At 40.4% G+C, this 26,277-nt stretch overlaps 2 protein-coding genes across 14 annotated transcripts in view; one reads left to right on the top strand and one right to left on the bottom strand.

The window, feature by feature from the left end:
* GGH (gamma-glutamyl hydrolase) lies at nt 1-20,959 on the bottom strand. The gene is made up of 9 exons (XM_081504320.1): nt 20,761-20,959; nt 18,871-18,982; nt 16,171-16,221; nt 12,851-12,935; nt 9,873-10,011; nt 6,935-7,041; nt 6,758-6,848; nt 2,843-2,980; nt 1-372 (listed from the first exon to the last, which is right to left on the bottom strand). Exons 1-9 carry the CDS (start codon nt 20,867-20,869, stop codon nt 251-253), a joined length of 954 nt encoding a protein of 317 aa, XP_081360446.1. The 5' UTR covers nt 20,870-20,959; the 3' UTR covers nt 1-250.
* The window catches only part of LOC145511306 (uncharacterized), an 11,133-nt gene continuing 5,681 nt past the window's right edge, over nt 20,826-26,277 (top strand). For 4 of the 13 annotated variants that reach the window (XM_081504328.1, XM_081504333.1, XM_081504334.1 and 1 more), the window contains exons 1-2: nt 20,826-21,785; nt 25,135-25,218. In XM_081504328.1, the coding sequence (XP_081360454.1) occupies nt 21,013-21,420 (408 nt within the window). In that variant the 5' untranslated portion in view covers nt 20,826-21,012 and the 3' untranslated portion in view covers nt 21,421-21,785; nt 25,135-25,218. Of the gene's footprint in view, nt 22,265-23,021; nt 23,672-24,650; nt 26,114-26,277 lie in introns of those variants that run through there. The other 9 variants (XM_081504327.1, XM_081504329.1, XM_081504331.1 and 6 more) reach the window with 4 other exon arrangements.

Genomic DNA, 26,277 nt, shown 5'->3' with positions numbered 1-26,277 from the left:
TTTTCAATAAATTTATTTCCTAATCTTTAGATAAAACAAAGCTTTTCCATGAAACACTTTATGATTATTTATCTGTCTCACTGATTATCAAATGTGATACACAAAAATACTGAATGAACAATCAGAGCCAGTAACATCACAGAAAAGGCATCTCTGTGGCCTATTACTGCCATGAGCAGCATGTTTTTTCATTATTATAACAGTTTACTCAGGGAATTAATCAGAACTCCTGTTAACACAGCGAAGCCTTTCAATCAAATATATAACTTTGCTGGAATGAAGAAATGTTTCCAGTGTAAGTTGGACGGTACTGATAAATTAGTGCTTTGGTCTCTTCAACATCAGATTCAAAATGATGATTGTTTTTCCGAGCTGCAAGAAAAAGAAAGGATTAATTTTTAAGAAGATGGGGTACAATTTTCAAAAGGCTACTTTATGATGTTCCTTCCTCTAATCAGCATTATTTAGCAGGACAAGGCCAGCAAAAAGGAAAAATGTCTCATAAAATTTCCCCCAAACAAAGCAGCACCTGACTTGGAGGGGCATTCTCCTGACAGCAGCCACGTCTGCTCTGCACCAGACCCCACGGTGCTCAGTTCTCACTACATTCAAACACCTACTAGGCACCTACCCTAAGTACCTACTGTGCACAAGCCTTGGCGCCTCTCCTGAAGACGGGAATATTCACCAGGCAATGTCCTAACTCTCAAGCAATCTAGTCTGATTCCCACACAGACTGGATACTGTTAACATTTTTGTTAACACGGGTAGCACAGAGTCTTAGCCACTGGACCACCAGGGAAGTCCCAATCTTTTATTTGCTTATTCTTTACTTAGGCTATGTACAACCTTAACTGGAAATAATCTTCTAAAATGAAGAGTCTCTGCAGTTGATTTATCACTCTGGTCTTACAGACCAGAAAAGGAGAAAAACCTGCCTATGAGACATCAAGGAAGAAGCTCCAACTCCTCCAACAGCAATCAAAGCTAAAACTGTACCTAAACTATTCCCTGAAAGCTGCACATAAAAAGTAACCTATTATTGTCATGTGCTATGTCAGTATTAACAACAAATTCTAGAGGATCCCATTGCTCTGTACTTTGTACATTAAGTGACCTGCCCCACTGCAATGTACACTGCAATGTACAGGGATTTCCCTGGTGGCTGAGACGGAAAAGCATCCACCTGCAATGCAGGAGACCCGGGTTCGATCCCTGGGTTGGGAAGATCCCCTGGAGAAGGGGATGGCAACTCACTACAGTATTCTTGCCTGGAGAATTCCATGGACAGAGAAGCCTGGCAGGCTACAGTCCATGGGGTCACAAAGAGTCAGACAGGACTGAGTGACTAACACTTTCACTTGACTGAACATGATACATTCTGTATCTAAATCATACACTGTTTACTCCATGCATGAGTACAAACTACGAATATTACATCATTACATAGAACATTTTTTATAGACTAACTTCCTGAAGATGGTTCAAGAGTAAAGAGGAGGGAGACACTGTATAGCTGAGGCAGGTGTGGCAGTGGCAGGGAGAAGAGAGGCGTTTCCCACAGGTGAGGCGGAAATTTGAAATGGAAGGAGGCACAAAGAAGTCGGCAAAGCTGAAGTTTGAATGTGAGGAGGTAAAGGCTCAGACTTTACCTAAACTCAAAATAAAGTAATATGGGCCTTTCTGGCATTTTTTAGAAAGAGGGCATTGGAAGATGAAGACGGTGGAGTCATGCCCGTGACAGTGCTGGAGAAAACCCTGCCCTGCTCACTGCCGTCCTCATTCACTTCCACACACGTGACCTAAAAATGTTCTTAGGACTAATACTGACATGGGAGAACTTTGGGATTTTTTTTTTTTTAATTTCGGGTTTTGTCAAGAGATAACCCATTCAATTGAGCATAATCCTAAACCACAGTGAACTCAGGATACAGTATATACCTGCAAGTGTGGACAGAGGGTTGATAAACCTCAGGGAAAGCTTGGATGGAGAAGGCCAAGTCTTCCCATGCCCACGCCTCACCCAAGGGATGCCCCATCCTTGGCGAGCTGCATCCGTAGCTCTGTCTCATACCCACATCACTCAACTAAACCTCAAGCATCTAGAACCAAATTCTCAATTACCCACAAACATAACACTGTGTGACTACATCTGTCTCTCCAACATGAAAAAGCAGGCAAAGCATATTAACTCTCCAACGTGCCAATACCTATAGACAGGGAGACTTAAATCCACAGACTGATGAGTATAGATTCAACTCATATAATTGTCTTGGAAAAATAAAATCTAATTCTCAGATAATGTCATAATTAAAATATTATTCCAAAGAAGAGTAATGATGGTGGCTGTTGTTTAGTCGCTCAGTCGTGTCCGACTCTTTGTGACCCTGTAGACTGCCTCCTGCCAGGTTCCTCTGTCCATGGGATTCTCCAGGCAAGAATACTGGAGTGGGTTGCCAGTTCCTTCTCCAGGGGATCTTCCCCACCTAGGGATTGAACCCACATTTCCTGCACTGGCAGGCAGATTCTTTACCACTGAGCCACCAGGGAAATCCAACAGTAATGGAAAAAAATCTTAAAAAAAGGAATCAAAAAGACAGAAAAAAGAAACATCTTTATGCTGTTGTTTAACAATTCAACCCACTTTAGAGAGTGCAATACTGTTAACTGAAATAATGGTCCTGATTTAAATGACTAATATCTCAATTTCAGGGCTCTCAAATTAATTTTCTTAAAAGTTAAACATACAGAATATTTCTAGAACACACAAAAGTTGAGATGAGGGCAATTTCCTTCAGAACCACACCAGAGTGATAAAATTATAACCTCTGCCTCATATTACCTTCAGCCACAAAGAACTCTGCTAAATAAAATGCAGCCTTCACAGCATTAGGTGCATGGGAAATGCATTCTAACTGCCCCCACTCATAAGGAGCTTTCTCCGGATGCCACTGGACGCCATATATCGGATACTGGTATCCTGCACAAAGAATAGACTGGTGAGTATTAAATGGTAACAATGGTCTAAGATGTTACGATTATGTTGTATATTCTGTGTAAAACGTTACTTTTATAGCCCACAATGTCAGACAAAGTAAAACTGTGCATATTATTATCAGAAACAAAGAATTTCAATTCACAGTCAATATGAAGTTCATAATAACAGTATTTCACTGACTTATAACCTTTTATGAGAATCCCAGGTGACCAGTGGTAAAAGAACCTGTCAAAGCAAGAGACATAAGAGACATTGGTTCAATTTCTGGGTTGGGAAGATTCCCCTGGAGAAGGGCACTGTTACCTACCCACTCCAGTACTCTTGCCTGGAGAATACCATGAACAGAAGAGCCTGATGGGCTACAGCCCATGGGGTCAAAAAGAGTCAGACACGACTGAAGTAGCTTAGCACGCATGCACAACTTTTTTTTTGAAATATGATTTACTTTACTAGGTGATCAGAGCTGTTATTCGTTGTTTAGTCGCTCAGTTGTGTCCGACTCTTTGCAACCCCATGGACTGCAATGCGCCAGGCTTCCCTGTCCTCACCATCTCCCGGAGTTTGCTCAAACTCATATCCATTGAGTTGGTGATGCCATTCAACTGTCTCGTCCTCTGTCGTCCCCTTCTCCTTCTGCCTTCAATCTTGCCCAGCATTAGGGTCTTTTCCAGTGAGTCAGCTCTTTATATCAGGTGGCCAAAATATTGGAGCTTCAGCCTTAGCATTAGTCCCTCCAATGAATATTCAGGATTGATTTCCTTTAGGAGTGACTGGTTTGATCTCCTTGCAGTCCAAGGGACTCTCAAGAGTCTTCTCCAACACCACCGTTCAAAAGCATCAGTTCTTCAGCACTCAGGCTTTTTTATGGTCCAACTCTCACATCCATACACGACTACTGGAGAAACCATAGCTTTGACATAAGGACCTTTTTGGCAAAGTAATGTCTCTGCTTTTTAATACACTGTCTAGGTTTCTCACAGCTTTTCTTTCAAGGAGTAAGCATGATCAGAGTAGAGTGGAATAACTGAGCGTCTGAATACAGACCAGTTCAATAGTCAAGGGTACATCTGATTAGTGACAAGTTTCTTCTACAATGGGTTTCTTTTCCCCCCACTTCACACCACATCTTCATCCCCTCCGATACAATGACTTATTCATGTGAGAATGAACTATGCCAGCATCTCTGGTGTCTTTATAGTTAGCTAGTTTGTCTCAGCATACACTGTGCCTCTCTCACAGTCCGTGGAATGGTTCATGACTTCATTGAATCAATTTTTAAATAGTTTTTTAAAGAAGTTTAAATTTGAAAGATTTTTGCTACTATAGTTCACTTATTCTTAGAATTATTAACTACTTTTATATACAAAAATGATATGATCCCTAGGATTTACTCCAAAAAATACTCTAGTAGGAGGAAAAAGTAGATATGAAATAAGTCATGTCTGACTCTTGCAACCCCCTGGACTATATGTAATAAGAATGGCCACATAAATGTGAAAGTTATTGAAACTTAGAGAAAGGTTCCCAGGATGTCACTATATTACTCGCCTGCTTCTAAGTGTGTTTTTAAAATTCTGTAACTTTTTAAAACATGAATATGTGTGATATTTGCCTTCTGAGAAATTTACATACTCATTTTTTTCTTCACACATATGCCTTTCCTCATTTTAACAATTTATTGACCAGAGATGTATTAATATGTCTTTTGTTACCCAAACATTACTGACTGGAGTGTTTTAATATTCACTTAGATAACAAATCGCTGGCCACAGGCATTAGTTTCTGCAAAAAACCTCCCAGTCAACAGTGCGTTAATTGAAAAAGAAATCCTCTATTACTTTTGCATTGAAATTAAAACCCTAACTACCATATGAAAATACTTGGAGGAATGAGTTATCTGAAAGTAGAGGAATCCAGGGAAAAGAGCACTGTCCTCTTGCATCCCATCAGACTCTGCTAGGAGAGATCACGTCACAGAAAGGAAACCTCCTTTATTCTACCCTTTCTCAGGCAAGGTTCACAAGAGGAGAACCTACGACCGAGTAGCTGTGGTCACTACTCCATCCCTCTCCCACTGCCCCCCTCCCTACCTCCCTGTAACATACTCTCTTTCTCTGTCTGGGACCACATGTGGTGACACCAGCAGGAGACCCACTGGCTAGGTGACTAGAAAATCAATTGCTACACACAGATAACTGAAAGACAGATCTTCTAATATATTTCTTTGAGATATGAAAAGTACTATTTAGGATAAGAAACACACTAGCTACTACAAATCTAGACAGCATATTAAAAAGCAGAGACATTACTTTGCTGACAAAGGTCCATATAGTCAAGCTATGGTTTTTTCAGTAGTCATGTATGGATGTAAAAACTGGACCATAAAGAAGGCTGAATGCTGAAGAACTGATGCTTTTGAACTGTGGTGTTGGAGAAGACTCTTGAGAGTCCCTTGGACTGCAAGGAGATCAAACAAGTCAATCCTAAAGGAAATCAGTCCTGAATATTCACTGGAAGGACAGATGCTGAAGCTGAAGCTCCAATACTTTGGCCATCTGATGCAAAGAGCTGACTCACTGGAAAAGTCCCCGATGCTGGGCAAGACTGAAGGCAGGAGGAGAAGGGGACAACAGAGGATGAGATGGTTGGATGGCATCACCAACTCAATGGTAAGCCAACTCCAGGAGATACTGAAGGACAGAGAAGCCTGGCATGCTGCAGTCCATGGGGTCACAGAGTCAGACACAGCTTCACAACTCAACAAGAAGTGATAAACTGTAACAGAGATTTTTCAGATAGATAGAAAAATAGATAGATGAATGTTTAGACAGAGATACACACTGAAATTCAAAAACAAGTTGAGATTCACTTTTTTTTTGTAAACTGCATCACTGAAAGATCAATGCAGGTTCCCGACAATGTAGGAACCAGGCCCTGTCTCACTAATTTAGAACAAAAGTATCAAGAACAGGAAGGAAATACGCAAATAAAAGCATCTCCAGTGTTTCTATCTAGCAGGTATCAGGAAGTTTTCAGAGATAAAATTTTCAAATGAGCCTGGTATGATGACACAGCCAGAAACACGACCAACACGGAAATGTGATGCCCTGATTTCCAAGCCAAATCTCTTTCATTTACATAATCAGTCATCCATTCAACATCTCCTGGGAACACAAAGAAGAATAAGACACAGTCTCAGCTCCCAATGAGCTCTTAGCTCTGAGCAGTTCTGCACGCAGGATTCACTGAGGGTCCAGCTTTTCGGGTCCCACTCTGTGGGGGTACTCTCCAGAGAGGGCGCTCCTGAGCTTCACCTCAAGTTCTGATTCAGCAACAATGCTGGTTTAAATGCGCCACTGAACTCCTGGAGTTTAGGACCTAAATACCCTTACTGTCCTTTCATCAATGTATTTAGGGAGATTTTTTTTCTGTATGCCAATCACATTTTTTTGTTGTTGTCCGGAGCATGTACTTAATCTGCAATGTTGCTAGAAACAGAAGTCATCTTCTCCATTTATCTTCATAGACCCTCCCCATAGTCTTCACCTCCCTTCCATTTTCATCACCTTGACCTAGAAGGTGACCCAGGTAAACCGCAACTGATTTGGAACCTGAGCAAACCGTGGGCCTCTTTTCTCCAATAATGCCCTAACTTCCAACTTCAGTCCCCAAAGTAACATGATTTTATTCATAAAAGAACTATAAAATAAAAATTCATAAATATAATAAAACAAAGTGTACATGTGCAGTGATACATACCTTCCACGGTTGAAATAAAGTCAATATTGCCATCTGTATTTGTAGTTAATATATTGAAAAACCCCTTTAACTTTTCATTCTTCGTAAAATTCTGAAGTGCAAAAATAAAACCAAAATGATTACTTCTGCAGTAAGTCTAAATTTAGCATGGATCTCACTGCATAATAAATGAGATACCATCACGGAGAGGCTCCACTTGTGGGAATGTGCGGTCAGAGGTTCTACTGCTAATGACAGCAGCAAGTCAGCAGGAAAATTCTGGAACATTCTGCTCTTCAATGCACCTGAAAAAATTTAAGCCCAAGAGAAATCATTCAAACACAGGAAAAAAATAAAATCCGCTGAAGTCACAGCCAGAGAGAGGCCACTGTGAAGACACAATCAAGATGACTAAATGATTTGCAAACACATCATTTCCACAGGAGTATTCTAGTCAGGCACAAGATAAGTTCAACACACAGTTCCAAATATGTTCCATACTTAAGTATCTTTCTTCTAGAACTGCAACATAAATAACTAAAATTCTTTGGACATGATAATGAGCAGGCTAGCCACAGAGTAAGCAGAGGATTTTAACTTGAGTTCTCTAGACAGGGCTGAAAAATAGGTAAAATTGTCCACATGTGTATATATTTGTTTGCACAGGAAAGGATCTAGAACTTTCAACAGATTTTCAAAGTATCTGGGACTTAAATGGTCAAAAATACCAACGATGTGGAAAAGAACACAAACCAGGTCACTAACCACTAGACAGATCAAAAGAAGCAATTTACTTCACTGAAAACTCTGGAGTCTGACACAGACACACAGCAGCAAAGGGATAAGAAAATCCTGATGTAGTCAAGGCCCCAATGTCAGCTGTCCTTAAATGAGCCTGTCATTCAGGATGCTAATGGTCCACGAGAACCCCAGAGCCCCAGATAATCAAAACCTGCTGATTCCTTATTTCAGTGGATTTCATTCCTGGTTTGTATAAACTGGGTTTCAAACACACACAACCAAAAGAAACTGACCCAAGACATATATTTCCCACATGATTTTTGCACTATCTGAATGTGAGAAAGAGCTTTGAAAAGTACAGAATATTGTATAAGTTCTGGGAATAACAACTACTGTTTTCCATCCAAAATCCTTAAGAGAGCAAGAAAGGGTGGTAGCATTCAATTCTGATGATTCTGAGATCAAGTAACCTACAAGAATCATCTTTTTTTTAATTTTATTTTTTGGCTGTGCTGCGTCTTCGCTGCTCCCTGAGGGCTTTCTCTGGTTACAATGGGCTGCGGCAGGAGGGGGGGGAGGTGCTACTTTCTAGTTGTTGTGCGCAGACTTTGCATTGTGGGTAGATTCTCTCATTGTGGAGAACAGGCTCTAGAGCACATGGGTTTCAGCAGCTGTGGAGGACAGGCTTAGTTGCTCCATGACATGTGGGATCTTCCCAGACCAGGGATCAAACCTGTGTCTCCTGCACTGGCAGGTGGATTCTTCAATAATGGACCACCAGGGAACTCCCAGGAATTAGTATCTATTTACACAAACTGGCAAATAAAGAATTTGTCTGGTCTTTGTCCTGGGTTCTGGAATGGGAGCTTTTAAAACTCTTGGAAATTTCAAGGAAATTCACGAAGGATAGGCATGTCTTTGTAACGCTCATGAGGTGGCATAAGGTGGCCCCGGGACGGCTTTGGGATGAGGCTGGTGATCAGAGAGACTGACCACGTGATTACAGCAGGTCTGGCTTTACCTGATTCTGCAGCACAATGGATATGAAATAGATTTCAAGAGTAAATCTGACTTTGAGCCAGCCTGATCTCCAGGGATGGGACGGACGGGGACTAGAGACTGAATTCAATAACATGGCCAGTGATGTAATCAATCATGCCTTCACAATGAACCTCCAATAAAAACTCTGAGCACCAAAGCTCCCTGGAGCCACTTAGCTGGTGAACATATTGATGCACCAGGAGGGTGACGTGCCCTGAGTCAACAGAAAGAGGGCAGGAGGTTCTGCATTGCCTCCAGACCTCAGCCCATATGAATCCTTTACAGTAAAACTCTTATTGCAAACACAGCACTTTCTGAGCTCTGTCAGTCATTCCAGTACATTATTAAACCTATGCGTGAGTGTGTGCTAAGTTGCTTCAGTCGCGTCCGACTCTTTGCAATCCTATGGACTGTAGCCCGCCAAGGTTCCTCTGTCCATGGGGATTCTCCAGGCAAAAATACTGGAGTGGGTTGCCAGGCCCTCCTCCAAGGGAATCTTTCTAACCCAGGGATTGAACCCGCGTCTCTTACATCTCCTGCATTGGCAGGTGGGTTCTTTACCACTAGAGCCTCTTGGGAAGCTCTATTAAACCCATGGGTATCCCCAAACTCATGGCCAGTTGATCAGAAGTGAGTAGCCTTGGGGCGTGACTAGAGGCTGGTATCTGATGTAAGGGTAGTCTGGTCAGGGAGATGACCTTTACCTGGAGACTGAGCTACCTCCAGGTTGTTAATACTAGAATGGAGTACGCCCCAGTTGGGGTCAAAACACAGAACACAGCCAAGGGGAGAATGCAGGTTCAACCCCTGGGTCAGGAAGATCCCCTGGAGGAGGGCCTGGCAACCTACTCCAGTATTCTTGCCTGAAAAATCCCATGGAAAGAGGAGCCTGGTGGGCTACAGTCCATAGGGTTGAAAAGAGTTGGACACGACTGAAGCTAACATTTATGAGAGTTATGTTTAAAGTGCTTAGTGTAGTACCCAGAAAACACTGTCTTATTTAACCCTCACAAAAAACCCTAAGAGGTAAATGTTTTTAGAAATTATTTGTAAAAGTTAAGACAGGTTAAATGATTCCCCAAGGCAGAAGTAACAAAGTTAGAACTCAAAACCAGGTCTTATTTTAGAGTTTTTCATCATGCATGGTCCTGATATCACTAGAAGCAGTAAGTTACAAATATGCAAAATCCCTTAAGCCATCTTTATAACTCAGTACAAAGAGTTACATCTTCAGCCTGTGTAAATAAGCTAAAAATTAACAAATGTTACAAACATTTTTTGACTTGGATATTTGCAACTTACTAATCTTAACCCAGTTACTACTTTTTTGAAGGAGCAAAAAGAAAATTCTTACCTCTAGAGAAGTTCAGCGGCAGTTTAATTCCAACAGTTTTTGTACGAGTTAATAAGCTCTCTCCACTGACCAGATAAATAAGCTCTTCAAATCCAAGGCAGGTGCCCCACACGGGAAAATAGTCTCCTTCGCCAAAACTCTTTGCAGAGTCAAGAGAAAAACTAAGCTTATTCAAACTTTTCATAATAAAATTTATACATTCAGTTTGTCCTAACAAGATGGGCACCTGAGTCACACATGGATTTCTAAGGAATTTCCAAGATCAATAGTAGTAGGCTAGCATTTTCTTTTGTATCAGCAGGTTATCCCTTTATCTCTCTGTAGACCAAGCACCCACATAACAGTTAAGGTTTAATTTACCAAACTATCCAAACTCAGTTGTGCTGGGAAAGAGACAGACATCTGCCAGTCAACTACCAAACAACACATGTTATCATTAAGGGACTGTAAATATGGAAGATGATGCTAGATAAATGCCTACTTATACATTTTGTACAAATCCTATTGTTTTAAGTAACTGTCCAGGTTTGAAACTACTCTGAATGGAGGTTTTCCTCTCCCTCCATTATCTCAGAATTTTTGGTAACAGCCTTCAGCCAATCAGATTTAATCTGATGAAAGCCATAATTTGGAAGGAAGGGAACAGTCAGCAAGCAAAAGTTACAACTTTTCACAGAGTAAACTAAAGAAGTACAAACGTACTAGGGCTCTCAGAGGGAATTAAAACCACTAGTGTGACTGGGAAAAAAGTTTTCTAGTGACTGAATTTTCTGATTAACTAAAGATTAAACCCATATGTACTGACAGTTACCAAAAAAAAATGGGTTTTGTAACTTCCTTAAAAACAGTGGTTTTCCTGCATAGACTGTAAAATATAACCTAACTATGTGTGTGTGTGCTCATTCTCTCAGTCATGTCCGACTGTTTGCAACCCCATAGGCTGTAGGCCCACCAGGCTCTTCTGTCCATGGGATTTTTCCAGGCAAGAATACTGGAGTGGGTTGCCATTTCCTACTCCAGTAATGCATTTTAAATACAGAAAATGTTACAGAATTTTTTTCTGTTCCTCAGTAAGAAAAATATAGAACAACATTAATTCTTATATTTTCTACTTCAAGATACGATTTTAATACTTCATATACAAATCAAGGAAAGTTTTACTTTTAGAAGTTAGAATTGCATATGCTATATTGAAAGGTCTTATGGCATTCACTTAACAATAAACACAAGAGGATAGAACTGCTGTTTCCATATGTACCAAATTTGATTTCTGGACTAAATGTTAAATCCCCACTTGCTGGGACCGCAAGTTGTTTTATTGTTGCAATAAAACAACAATTTGTTGTAATCAGCAGAACAAAGGACACAGAGTGGACCCATACAGATCTAACAGAGATCACTTCTGAAGGCTGCTTCTTCTGAGGGCTTGTGGACCCCAGTGGCTACACCTAAAGGGAAGTTCAAGATTGCTAAGCATTTTTCTTTGCTTTGAAATCTTCAAGTTTTCAAATAGACCTTTTGTGTTTTTTGTGTCTTTTATAAGTTAAGCAGTTAGGTGACTTTGTTTTTCTTTAATTGAACAAACCATGTTACAGAAGTTTCTATTTGCCAAAGGAAGAGTTACTTTATAATATTCATATATATGCTTCCCAAATGCATTTTGAAATCATTCTTGTTATAAAATTTCAATTTTGTTCATTAGTTTTCCAAAAAATGTCCGCTGAGCAGGTACTAAGTACATAGAACCATCTGGTATGAAACAAGGAATGCCTCGAAGGGTATCAGAACCATGCAATCTGATGAGACAACAGCTAACTTCAAGATATTGAGTCTCTGAGATAAAAGCCCCTTAATCTCAGAGAGCTTCCCTGGTAGCTCAGTGGTAAAGAATGCAGGAGATGAGGGTTCAATCCCTGGGTCAGGAAGATCCCCTGGAGAAGGAAATGGCAACCCACTCCAGTATTCTTGCCTGGGAAATCCCACGGACAGAGGAGCCTGGCGGGCTACAGTCCATGGGGTCCCAAAGAGGTAGACATGACTTAGTGACTGATCAACAACAAAATACTCTAAAAGTTGAGCAGGAGAAGGATGCCATTCCAGCAGGGGTACAGGGACACCTCCCCATAAGGTGCACAACCCTTAGCCCTGAAAGCTGGCTAAGGCACAAATGACTGACGAGGTAGAAAGAAACAGACTAAGCAGATTTGCAAGTAGGACACAGGGTATGTTCTAGAAACACCAGTCTGGCTGCAAGTACGTGCACAAACAAAGGCTGGAAAAGGTGGGCTGTGGACACACTCTCCACTCAAAGACTATCTTGACTCAAAGACTATAGAAGGCTACAGGTCATTGAGCCAAGCCAGTCAACATTTTCCAACAAGTATCTCACAGGCTAAAGGCAGCTTCTTAGGGAAATATTTAAGGTTGGGTAGATGGTAGGGCCAGCAAGATTAATTAGAAAATTGCTAACAGTTCCGGGAAGAAATCCCAAGAGTTTGCGGTACGTTGCAAAGGCAGGCGCAAAGTGAGATTACAGAGAAGCCGAGAGGCTCCACATGTCACTGCATGTGGAGCCTTAGGGTGGAAGGTAAGTGTGAAGCAAGGTCAAACAGGATTGGATGAATTGAGGGCAGCTTGTGAGGGGAGATGAGAATTAACAACCTATGAACAACGCCCAGTACATAATAGAGACTGCTTACTCAGCCACCATGAGTGCCTGGTTCATGTCAATGAGCCCGAGGACAGAGGGCTGGTCAGCAGGACTGGAGGGTTCCCTGGAGTCCAGAATTAAATGAAGCACACAGAAAACAGGTGAGAGCCGCCACAGGGTGGGAAAGAACCAGCACCTCAAAAGTTAAAGGGGTGATGAGACTACAGTAATGCTGAAGGAAGTATCATCACGTGCTTTAAAAAAAGAATTATCCTTGTGGAAAATTACAAAAACTCACCTGGAATAATAAGAAATAACTGAGACTCACCTTTATGGACAAGTTGTAAAACTTTTTGGCCACGCGAGCGTAACCTGACCTCATGAGGTTAACGCTTCCTCCAGGGAAAAGGACTCTGAAACAACATCAAACAGGGTGCATTTCAACCTTTCCTCCCTCTCAGAAAATCAACAATCTTTTTATTTTAAAACAACCTTTCCTGATTACATAAGCAGACGGAGCACTATAGAAAATGAGAAAAGCTAGGCAAAAAAATATAAAACACTTACAATCCCACCTATTTGTAAACTATTGCAGTTAACAATGCATTTGTGCATATTCTACCAAACGTCTTGGATAAACAAGTCTATTTTTGAAATAGAGTATGGATAAGTTAAAGTAAAAGAAATTGGGGGCAAGGGAAGAATATGCAGAGCTAGAAATCAAGTAGAAATAAAATTCTAAGTATAGCTATTAATAGGTTTAAATTAAGATGATCAGAGATGCCAAAATCAATTGCAGGTTCACAGCCATAAGTCAGTCTTGGCTCACAAAAAAAAAAAAAAAGAAAATTGTTTTAACCATAAAGAATGAACTAGTCATAAAAATACAGTAGGCTAGAACTGAATATCCATGAAAATTTTCATTTCTTATTATTTCCCTGAGTTCTCTTCAGAAATAAGAATGGTATCAGAAAATTTTGAAAAAGAACACAATGACAATTCTAAAAAACTTCTCAGAAAAAAAAAGAAGACCGTCACAAACATCTGACTATTGGACTCTACCGATAGAGGAGATATATAGCAAAGTATTAATGTTTTTATTTCAACTTTTCAAGTTAAAGAGCTCTTAAAGTAACTAAGGACATTCTAAAGAGATTACAAAGGTTGGATAAAATATATTAAAATTTTTAAAAAGTACTTAAATATGAATTTGAGATGTAAGAAATATCACTTTTGAGACTGTTGTTCATTCAGTAATAGGTATTAGCCTGGAGAGTCAGAGATGGGCAATTCTTGCTGTTGGTAAGATCACAGTCTGGTAGGAAATACCAAAACCATAAGGCAGAACATCTGCCACAAAACCAAGCAGGAAAGTGGCTTAATGAACACTCATTAGCAGTTCTCCCTTTTCACTGACTCGGTATTTAAAAAGCTGCCTCTGAATGAACTTGGCATGTTTAACCTCAGTCCATTCAAAAGTAAAACTTGACTGTCCCTCCTGATTGACAAACACCTTGAAAGAAAGGCTCCACTTTTCATCTCTGCACTCTCCCCCCAAAACAGTACAGGGTTCACTGCATAACCTGCAGTGGCTCAGTAAAAGTGGTTCTTAAAAGTGGCATGCGAGTCATGCTCACTTTATTTTTGAGGTTCTATCTCATGGTCTCTCCTGGACTTATCTTTGTCCATGCCAAAGTACAGTGCACATTACAGGCATTGTAAATGTTTCACTAAACTGACTTTAAATACTTACTGATCTAAACTGAACTGAATGCAAATGACTGCTTTGAACACAGCTATTTTAAAAAAATGAACAATTTTTTTTTTAATTTTAAAAGCTCTTTTAATAAAAGCTTTACAGTAAGATAGACTCCCTCTATTCCACTCCCAAGCAGAAATAACCACCATTAAGATTTGCTGTGTTAACCTAATATATATTATGCATGTCTCTTCACCCCAACTTCAAAAACAAAAGCAAATGGGAGTACACTACACACACCTCTGTGTACCCTGCTTGTTTCGTATAACAATACCACACTATTTAGGTTACAACAGTGATTCAGGGCATCATCTACAGACAACCTCATTTTTAACCATATTCTATTATATGAGTATAGTTTATTTTTTAACCCAGTTCGCAACTGATGGGTAGGTATGGGTTCCAAATCAGGGGTATTTCAAACAATATGACAGTGCATACATTTGGGCCCAGGTCATCATATAAGACGGGACTATATTTTTTGCTTTACTTTTTATTGAAATATAGTCAAGTTTCAATCTTGTGTTAGTTTCAGATGTAAAGCAAAGTGACTAGGTTTTATTTTCCAGATTCTTTTCCCTTATAGGTTATTATAAAATATTGAGTATGAACCTTGAGCTGTACAGCAGACCCTTGTTGGTTACCTATTTCACATATAGTATATGTTCAAGGAGAGGATTATATTTGTAAAATAAAATTTCTTCTGAAGCATTTCCTGTGTTACATGGTATGTGCATTTTTAATTTCAAAAGATATTATAAAACTGCCCCCAAAAGACTATATAACTTCCATCCTGATGGAAGACATCTTCACCTACTAGAATGGGGAAGTATGAGCTAGCATGAGCTAGTATGGGGAAGTCATTCTGACTTATACATGATTTGACTTGAACTTTATGCTAATAAGAACAGTTTGTCTATGGCCCATCAAACATGCACTGTACCTCTGCTTTAAGCATTAAGAAAAGACTGTATTATCTAGAAGTTAAAGAAAAGTCCATGCTGAAGATAGGGATAAATGGCCGCCCTTCCTATGACACCCATACTAGCAGTCCTTCCAAGACAAGGTTCCCTTCCCAGACATTAAGGTCATGCTGACTTGCTGGCCACGTCTCTGTTGAAACCTGGAAGGAATGTAACCCTGTCACATTTGATGTACGTTGTTTGATCTGTCAAGATATAACACGGTGTTTTTCGAAAGCACTTTCTTCCTGGGCTATAGTCCTCAGTATGGCTTGAATAAAACTCTCTCCTGTTCCTTAATGTAGATTGTTTAGATATTATTTGCATCAACAACTCCCATAAATAAAGTATAAGAACACTGTTTCCTCATACCCTCACCTTAGCACATCAGCACATTTTCTGCTTTCTGCCAACTTAATGGTTTTTAATTGTTATAATTAGCTTTCCTTTAATTACGAGTATGTCTCGCATTTTTTCATATGATTTTTTCCTGTGAGCTAAGCAATCATATCTTTTGTGATGAAGCTAGAGGATATAAAACTTTTTACCAAATTCTATTCAAACCACCTTCTGAAAGATAACCAGTTAATATCTTCAGTCTTAAGACTTATAAATCCCCTAAGCAAGCAGTATGTTATGGCCTCCAAAGTGGCTTCAAAGCCTTTAAGACAAGCATTAAAAGAATAAAAATTATGTCACACATTAAAAAAAAAATATGTTATCCACTATATAACATTTATTTTTAACCTGCCTTCTCTCTGCAGGATTTTTGCATCTCTCAACAAAATAATTTCTATAAAATAACTCAGAAAACTAACATTTATACCACTGAAAAATAGTTACCTAGAAACATGTATTGTATTCATATGTACTTTTTTGCATCACTTAGACTTCATGTACTGTCTTAAACCAATGTTGGCAACTTACCCATTAATAGATTTGAAAAGCTTTTCATACTCTTCATTTTCAAGATCAAGCCTGAAAATAATAAAAAGTTACAAAACATCCATTTCCAAAACTGAAGAAAGTCTCTAAATGAAGCTACCACATTAATATTTAAAAGCCAGGTGAAAATAATTCTTTTTTAAAAAATATTTATTTATTTGGCTGCACCAGTTGCTGCATTAGTTGTAGCATGTCAGATCTAGCTCCCTGACTGGAGATGGAACCCAGACCCCCTGCACTGGGAGCACGGTGTCTTAGCCACTAGACCACCAGGGAAACCGCTGAATCCCAGTGTTCTGCCAGGTCAATCTCCCCAGATTATGTCAACAAAGAGGGGACCAGTCAGGACACAGAATCTTCCCCATAGATATTTAAATTCGGATGGGCAACCACCACCATCAGGAGCTCGAATGGATTGAGATGAATCAGCTGCTCTCCAGGGACTCCTGCCAGCTAGCCTTGCATCCGGGTTCTGGTCATTTCACTCATTCTAAGAAATGGTTCCCACGTTGTCCATGCCTGAATTTGGGGGCCCAGTGCATCACTATTAAGAGGCTTAACTGTGAAGTGGGGACAGGGGTCACAAACTTAGGTGTCTCAGAGATCTTGAAGGCAAAACAGACCAGGGCACTTCTTTGAACACAGATGACATTTGCATGTTGTCAGACTTTCTTGAAACGAAAGACCCTCTCAATCAGTTCTCTTTAAACAGCATACGTCTAGTAATGATGGCAAATGACAGCTTCAGAGCATGAAAAGGAGCGACAGGCACTGCTGCCAATGGACAGCTCTTGCTCCTCAAAATCAGCTCCAGAAAATTGTCTTTAAAAAAAAAGGCCAGAAATCCAGACTTTTATGAAGTCTCCTGATTTGTACATACCTTAAAAACTGCGAGTGAAACAGATTTTTAGACCAAAAATGACAGTGGGCTGCCACATGCCACCTCTCAGGAGGCAGACACCCTCTGGGTCCCTCCAGTTCTAGGGCAGATTATAATAACCTGAGTGCACTGGGCACCAGAGGGTGAAGGCCAGACAGGAGGAAGGGCACCAAATACAAACGTCTTCGCCTGCTCAAGGATTCTGCTGAGGTCTCCCGTCTACCTTTTCTTTCCGTCTGAACTGTAGAAGTCAGTCCCCACCATCCGAAATTCAGAAATAAACCTAACCAACATCATCAGTGTGATCACGTCTCATTCTGTATTAGGCAATCCTTTGCCGGTTGCTCTGGGAATTTAGCTGCCACGTATTACATTGCTTTTATAGAATCATATGATTCTAATTCTGAGCAATATACCTTAAAATGAACCTTGGGAACCCAAGCTGGAAATTAACCTGTATGTCATGTTTTCAGCATCTCAGTCATAAATCCCAGTATTCTGCAAGTCATCAGTTTCAAAACTTCCCATTTCAAAACCTCTGTCATTCTTGTCTATTCCTCCCTGTGCCCTTTCATCCTAGTAGTCATCAAGTCTTATTGATTTTTTTTTTTAAAGACATTTACCTAGCAATCCTACAACCACTGATCCAAGCCAAGCCTTCCTTGCTTCACACCTAACCCACTCACATCTCTGAACTGGCCTACCTGTCTTTTGTCTCTCCCACCTCCCACCCATGTTACCAGACCTATTTTCTAAAAGAACAGCTTCCAGAAAAAGCTTCCAGGATCAAAACTTTGCAAGCTGTCTTGAGGACTGTCCAGAACCTCCACCTCAGCTCTAAAATTTGCTGTTAGTTAAGTTCCAAAGAAGATTTCATTTGAAAAAATTAGATTGCTATGAAAAAACTGAAGACTGATGTCAAAAGAAAATGTTCATCTAAACGTAAAACCATTTTGTGGTACTATTCTCAAAATTGTAGTATTTGCATTTTGAGTATTAATGGTCTACTTTTCTTTGTTACCATTTCTTAATGTGAAATTATTTACAATAACAGGTTTTCCTGAGCAAACAGTTGTGTTTTATGTGTGAAACCACTTGTAATGGATTAGGTGAGAGTGCTGGAAGACCCTCAAATACACTAACTTGGGGTGATAAGATAATAACAATACAACAATAAGGCTTTTGTTAAAAAATTCAAGTCTTTCCAAATCAAAATGACACGAATCATTTATTATCACATCATGTCATGAATATGACATGAGTCATTTTATTCTTCCTTAGATCATTACACCACAAAATAATGTAGCTCCTTTAAAATCACAATACCTGCAATTAATATTGAAGCAACAGTGCTGTATTAGTCATTTCCAAACTTCTAAAGTGGGGTGTGAAGGTCTCTGAAAAGTTCTCTTCTAGAATATTCCTTGATTCCCTACATGTTTCTCTATGCTAATATTACGAAACGAAGCTGGTGAATCTAGAAGTGTTTTTACTCCATTACTTTCATAATATCTGATGAGGATCACCTTTTCTGAAGTAAAGGAACCTATCATTTCATTCTCTATCTAACACACATTACACAGCTCTAATGATATGATAGAAACATGTAGCTTCACACTTTGAACAACTTAATGAGAGACTCTAAGCATTAGATTTGGGGCAAAAATCAGGTATAACATTAATGGGCTTGAATAATGCAATCGCAGGAGAGAAAGCATTCATTTTAGAGATAAAAGATAACTTTAGAGAGGAAACAGCAGTTGCAGTTTTTCTTATTCAGTGTAAAAACTATCACATCATACCTTACTGGTACCACTCTCGCACCAGCTGACTCTAGAAACTTCACGTAGGATGCAGCAATGTAGTATTTTCCCAGGGCTTTCATGTCATTAGGGCACCTTTGCATTAATATTCCTAAATTACAAAAAAATAAAGTTTCCATTTCAAGTAATGTCCTTTTTTCTTGCTCAGAAACTGAAACATATCACCCTAGAAATGTCACTACTTCATTCATTTTAATTCACAGAATTAAACATGAAGCTTCTCCTGAAAGGATATCTATAGCATTCGGGAAAGGAGTAGTGGAGGCTGATCTGAATTGTAAGTAGCTTCCTCTCTTGCTGCATCAGGGAGGCCAAATAAGCCCCCAAAGCCAAGTTTTTTTTCACACAAGCTAGAAGCTATGTCAGAGTACCGATCCTTAAACCCATCAGGAGGCCCCTCCCTACACACACACACACACACACACACACACACGGTTTCCTTGACAACAAAGCAAAAGAGTGAAAAAATTCTCTATGCCTGTTTCTCCAACACCATTAACACCATCTTAATCCAAGCAACAAACATCTTGCCTCCCCCTCAACCTGGATTATTCTTATAGCCCCTTAAAAGGTCCCTCTGCATCCGTTTTTTTTGTTTTTTGGGTTTTTTTTGGAGGGACCTTTATTCAGATTTACTGAGGTATAGATTACATATAGTAAAATGCACATATATTTTACCAAATAACATGCAACAACCATTGTAATCAAACTATAAAACATCTTGTGTAGTTTTGTTTTGCAATGTGCTCAGTCGCTAAGTCATATCTGACTCTTTGCCACCCCATGGGTTCTGTAGCCTGCCAGGCTCCTCTGTCCATGGGACTCTCCAGGCAAGAATATGGAGTGGGTTGCCATTTCCTCCTCCAGGGGATCTTCTTGACCCAGAGATCAAATTTGAATCTCCTGCGTCTCCTGTATTGGCAGGCGGATTCTTTATCACTGAGCCACCCAGTAAGACTACATAGGATTACATTTTGAGTTAATTCCCTTTGAAGATTTTAACCACTATTTTAAATAGCTTATGAAATAATGCATCCCAAGTTTCAAATATTGATACACAACACATATGAAAATGGGCACTAGCAATATCCATGAAAAAATGCTCACCTACCTTCTATTTAGTTACAGAATACAGTGCCCATCTTTGTGGGAAAGAAAGGAAAAAAAAAAAAGAATGAAAGGCATAACAATACTACAGCTAAAATGAAATTAATTCTAGTTGTCCGCTCACAAATTACTTTTTTGCACATTTCACATACGAGCTGATTTCTCCAGGGTTGCTTTCCCTTGCCCCAGTCTTAAATGTCTGTTCTGGCGATGCAAATTGATTTTATTCTTTATAGAACATACGTGTGTTGAAAAAGAAAAATGACTTGCTTTACTTTAACACCAAACAGAATTGCTATTAGGATCACAGGAGCCACGGCTGCCCTCCGCTGTCAAAGACGACAAAGGCCAGGTATACCATAATTTCTCAATTATCTAGTCAATTCGATTTCGCATTGTTCCTCGAGCCCTCAACCAGTGAAATTTCAATAAAGATAATGCATGCATACAGTCGGTTTAGTTAACAGAAATTCCTAGATGAGTACAAACACAAAAACCATCCTCAGGATTCTTCACGGTGCACGCTCCTCCCTTCCAATTTTAAGAGCCAAGGATTTGTGGGAAATCAACGAGGCATTACCTAGGTATATTTCAGCAGGATCTCAATGATGGTTTGACCCCTGGGCTAGGAAGTCACACATCCTAACTCTAGGCTTGGATGTTTCCAGGACCGGATGCACCTGCCGAAACGCAGCATCTGGAAGCTCCCAGGGCGCGCTTCCGGCTCCCCAGCCCCAGCCCCAGCCTTGGCCGCCTCCTTACCGATGATGGGCTTCTTGGAGGTGGGCGCGGGAGGGGCGCTCAGACCGAGGCCCGTCGCCCCGCACAGAACCAGGCCCAACACGCTCAGCAGGAGACCCAATCTCGCCATTGCGCTCGCCGCCTCCCGCCGCCTTTCAAAGGCACTACCGGCGAGCCGCAGAGTGAGGCAGCTGCGGTCTCCGCTCCGCTCGAGGGCGTCGGGTGGGGGCGGTGCTCCGCCGCGGGGGCCTATAGGAAAAGCCGTCCGGGCGCATGCGCGCTAGGGCCGCAGGGGCGGGCGACTCCGGGGACGCCGAAGCTGCGCCAACGCCATCGTTCCGCCGCTGCCCGGACCTCGGGTCCCCAGCCAGCCCCGCGGCGTCTGCGGGGGCTCAGGAAAGTGCGGTGGGCTCCGCGTACTCGAGCCCGCCCTTTCAGCTGTTTCGTCGACGTGACCTGAAGTCACCCGGAACTAACTGGGGCGCCGGGTTCAGCGGTCTAGTGGGGAGCGCTGGGTCGCGGCCTGACCTGACTGGTAACCAGGCAGCGGGGGAGGCTGGCGAAAGGTTCTGGAAGTCGCCTGAGAACTTTGCGCCATCAGCTGCTCCAGCCCAAAGTCGTCTTGAGGAATGCTGGCGGCGGAGTTGGACACCCCCGCTTTCCATCAGGGATGGACGGTGACTTGGGAGGTAGTTTCCGCATCCTGCCATTTGCGTGCAGGTCGAGGCTTCTGGACCAAACGAAGGGAAGATGAGGAAAGCCCGATGGGTGTGAACACGCCCACGAGCATTGCCCCAGCTCAGAACTAGGTCAAGGAGGGACCCACTTCTGGCATCACGACAAAAACAACAAGTCCAGGCCAGGCCCGCAGACGGTGCCTTCTGACTTGAACGTTGATGCCAAGCCCATGTGCAGACTGTTCTACAACAGGGCACAAAGGGTGACTTGGGTTCCTAATCACTAAAAGTTTTTTTGAGGTTTCTGTTTAAAATTTGAAGAGAAATTGAGAAACACTGAACTTGTTTTGGTGGGCTAGTAGATGAAAGGTAAGCTTTTTCTTTCTGTGTGAAAACCTAAATATAAAGATACGGCTTATACTGGCTGGGAGTTCCCACCTGTAAGGGTGAAAATCAGAATAAAATTGAAGAGTATTTGCTAATCAACTCAATGCCAAATATAGAGGATGCAAAGATGAATTGGACAGTGCCTTTTTTTTTTCGTCCCAGAAGTTTGCGATTTTGTAAGGAAAAGAGAGAACAGGATTTGTGAAGAGACTATTTCAAGAAGAGGGAATGCGATACGTTGTCTGCTTTGTTAAGATAATAATGCTGCTCTGGAAGGGCGTGGTGAGCAATAAGCAGAATGGATGTGTTTGTGAAAGGCCCTGCATATTCAGCTTGTTTTGAATTCAAATGAACAGATGAGGAGCCTTTGTACCAGTATGAAGTTGTAGTGCTGGAGCAATTTGTCTGTCCACATAGGAAAAAAAGTATTACCTCTCATTATACACAAAAATAAATTCTAGGTGAGTAAAGATATAAATGTAAAAGGCAAACTGTTATACTTTGATAAGAAAATATAGGACTGTGTGTCCATGACGTTGATGGAATTTCAGAAAACATTATATTTTAAAAAATGACATGTTAGTTGAAGAAATTGGTAGATTTAATGATGTTATAATTTTAAAACTTCTGTTTAACTAAATGAATTAAAGATAAGGCACAAATTTGGAAGACATATTTACAAAATACAGAATTTGAAGGATGTTTATTTCTAGCATGTACAAAGAACTAAAATGAACAAGAAAGAATAACAACCTAATAGAAAACTAGGAAAAGAATATGAAAAAACAAAGCTTCACTAGTCATCAGGGAAATGCAGATTAAAACAAGATAGTATGTCACATCCATCAGAATGACAGAAGTGTAAAAAAGTGTACCCTTGATAATAAGGGTGTAGAAAAATAAGAATTCTCTTAACACTGCTGGTAGAATTGTAAAGTATTACAACTGTTTTGGGGAGCAATTAGGCAATATGTGGTAAAAGTGAAGATGCACATATTCTATAACAAAGCACTTTTTAGACTTAGTATTTACCCTAGAGAAATGCCTGCATGTGTGAACAAATAAACATATACAAGTATGTTCTTTGTAGCAGTCTCTTGTAATAGTGAAATAGTAAGTGCAACTTAAATCATTATCAATAAAAGGATGAATAAATTGTAGAATTAATTGATATTTAGAATGCATGAAAATTAATAAATTGGAGCTTGTTATCAACAGAGTTGGTGGTGCTGATGGTAAAGAACCCACCTGCCAATGTAGGAGCTGTAAGAGATGCAGGTTCGATCCCTGGGCCAGAATGATCCCCTGGAGGAGGAAATAGCAACCCACTGCAGTATTCTTGCCTGGAGAACCCCATGGAGAGAGGAGCCTGGTGGGCTACCGTCCATAATGTCGCAAAGAGCCGGACACAACTGAAGCAGCTTGGTATATGGCACATCAACAGAGTTAAATTTCTACCAATAAGAAAAAACAGATAAGTAATGCTGGTGTCCAGAGGCTTATGTCAACTGCCTAAGCCAGAATCTGTCTACAGATCTTAAGAAAAACCATGAGATATACAAGGAGTTTCAAATAAAGTTACACATGATTTATGCCTTTAACAATACTTGGAGATGGAGGGTACCACAAACATCATTTAACAGAAAGACTGCTAAGTAGCAAACTCCAGCAAGTTTTCTCCACTTCTGCAAGACTGCAGATGCTGAGAGGAGAAGATGAAATGCCAGGGTACTGAGCACAGCCTAGGTCTTGGAAGGTTGTGTGTGTGTGCCTGTGCTCAGGAGCTCAGTAGTGTCTTGACTCTGTACAACCCTATCAACATAGCCCGCCAGGCTCCTCTGTCCATGTGGAGTCTCCAGACAAGAATAGTGGAGCGGGTTGCCATTTCCTCCAGGGGATCTTCCCGACCCAGGGGTGGAACCTGTGTCTCCTGCAGCTCCTGCATTGGTAGGTGAGTTCTTTACGGCTGAAGCCCTACACCTGGGAAGCCCTCTTGGAGGGTTAGTACTGGCTGTCAGGAAGGAGCGAGAGATGGCAACTTCAGATAAGTATTGCTTCTGAAGGCGAAGCAGCTGCTGTGACAGGTGGGTAGTGTCCCTTCAAGAGAGGACAGTGAAGGGAAAGAAGGAGATAAGGGGGGAAATGAGAAGTCATGGCAGGGACCCCATCTCACCCCCACATACACACAGTTGCCACCACTAAAACGTCTGTTGAAGGAATTGCTAAGAAAAAGAACATCCAAGAAACCGAAAAACCCAAGTGAATCAATCATAAAGAATGGGAATGAACCCGAGATAGCCTGAATCCTCAAATCTACAACCCAGCTCAAGACCTGATGGGATTTACTAGGCTTTCATGATGCCTGACGAAAGAAAGGAAGAGCTGTCACTGATGGGAGATATTACCTGGAGACTCTACAGCTAAACACAATGCCCAACATAAAATATTATTAAAAATATGAAGAAACAGAAATATGTAATAGTAATCTAATAAGAAAGATAAAATAGACTCATAGATGACCCTGATCCTGGAGTTAGAAGAAAAGGCCTTTATTTATTTTATATTGAAATACAGTTGATGTACAAGAGTATGTTAGGTGTGATCAAAGTGATTTGATATTTGCATACCTTAGGAAATGTTCACCACAATATGTCTAGTAACCATCTGACTCCATACAAATTTATTACAATAAAATGTTATATATGACATCTCTATGTCTTATGTATTTTCTAAGTGGAGGTTTGTATCTCTTAGGAATTTCCAGGTGTCTCAGTGATAAAGAATCACCTACCAATGCAGGAGATGCGGGTTTGATCCCTGGGTTGGGAAGATCCCTGGGTTGGGAAGATCCCCTGGAGGAAGAAACGGCAACCCACAGTATTCTTGCCTGGAGAATCCCATGGACAGAGGAGCCTGAGCAACTTAGCATGCACGCACGAGCCAGGCAGCCCTGGCTTAGATCTGAATTCTGGAATAGGGTCATGAACATTTGGATGTATGGAATATCCCTCCCCCCGCCCACCCCTTTTACCTTCCCTTTAACAAAATAGGTCCAGCTGCAAGATGGTATTTTAATTCAACAACTTATTTTTTTTTAACCAGATCTCTTGGTCTGCTCTGGTTTGTTGATATTTATTAGACTGATACAATTGACTTGGACAGAGAAGAGGCAAACAGTCAATCAAGTACTAGTTGTAGGGGAGGGAGGTTAGGAAGTGAGTGCCCTTGACCACCAGAACCTAAGTGTGGGGGGTGGGGTTGGTCCTGCTGCCAGTGCTCACTTTCCTGCCATCACATCCAGTTTCATCTCTAACGCATAATTCTCCCACAGCATCCAGGTGGGGCAAAATTCAACACCCGAGACCAGGAAGAAGTGTTTCAGACATCATCACCTTACTAGTTTGCTGAGTTTGAGGTTTGTATGTTGACCATTTTTGTGAGCTACTGGCTTGATTTAGGTGGGTAGCAAAACTATTATTTGCTCTAGGACTTCTGTGTTATTTCTGTAAGGGAAGTATATTGATAATCTGAAATCATGATCTGGGCTGATAGTTTCCAAATCAAATTATCTGATAAAGTGACATACTTTGGCTTTTCTCACTTAAGTTTTAACTTCTGAAATTACGCATGGCTTAATTTTATGAAATTAATCTGTGATCCCTTTAAGCATAACAACACTGAGGAAAGTGGTATTGAACTGAGCATCGGGGAAAACCAGTCTGTAATTGAAATGTATAAAGAGGACAACTAGATGGTGATACCTTTTTCTTAAGCTTTTCTGTAAGGAAAAACAGTTTTTGAAAAAGAATACCTAGTATTCTTATTTTAAAATGGAAAACCAACAGCTATAGTTTGTGTGAAAATCTTTGTTTTGAACAATATTAGAACAAATACATTATCATGCAGTTCAGTAACAATGAGCACATGTTAGTCTCTTAAAAGGCACTTCTGGTACAATTACAGTGACGTAATAGAAACAATTCAATAGTGATTTATCTTGCCACCTTATAAAACTGCCTGTTCATTTTACATTGTTCTTTAAATGTTCCTCACTGAATCGCTGCATTTCATAAAAAATTCAAAATCCTATCATGAAATGTACCTCTGTTGATTGACTTACTTTAATTCTATTTACCATTAATAATATCACCAATGAATAATATTTAAAAGACATTTTAAAATACTATCTATTGTGCTAAAGTAATCATTCCTTTATAGAGTCAGAAGAAAGTGGTTTAAGTTCCCAAAATGTGAATGAAGTGGAACTTTGTGATGTAAACCTTGTAAGAATAAAAGTTGGGTAAACTAGAGCTTTTTGTTGTTGCTATTATTTACACTTTTTAAATGGTTTTATTCTGCTGTTATTTTTAATTAAACAGTTCTAAATTTATGATTTTATAAAGAAGGTTTTATCATTTTTTAGAAAACAAGCATGATCTAATTTTTTGAATAAAAGTTATGATGTACAGTTAGC

The sequence above is a fragment of the Giraffa tippelskirchi genome, chromosome 6 (assembly GCF_054371585.1).
Source record: "Giraffa tippelskirchi isolate mGirTip1 chromosome 6, T2T-mGirTip1v1.2.pri, whole genome shotgun sequence".
Taxonomy (NCBI): Eukaryota; Metazoa; Chordata; class Mammalia; order Artiodactyla; family Giraffidae; genus Giraffa; species Giraffa tippelskirchi.
This window is presented reverse-complemented; position numbering and strand designations above follow the sequence as displayed.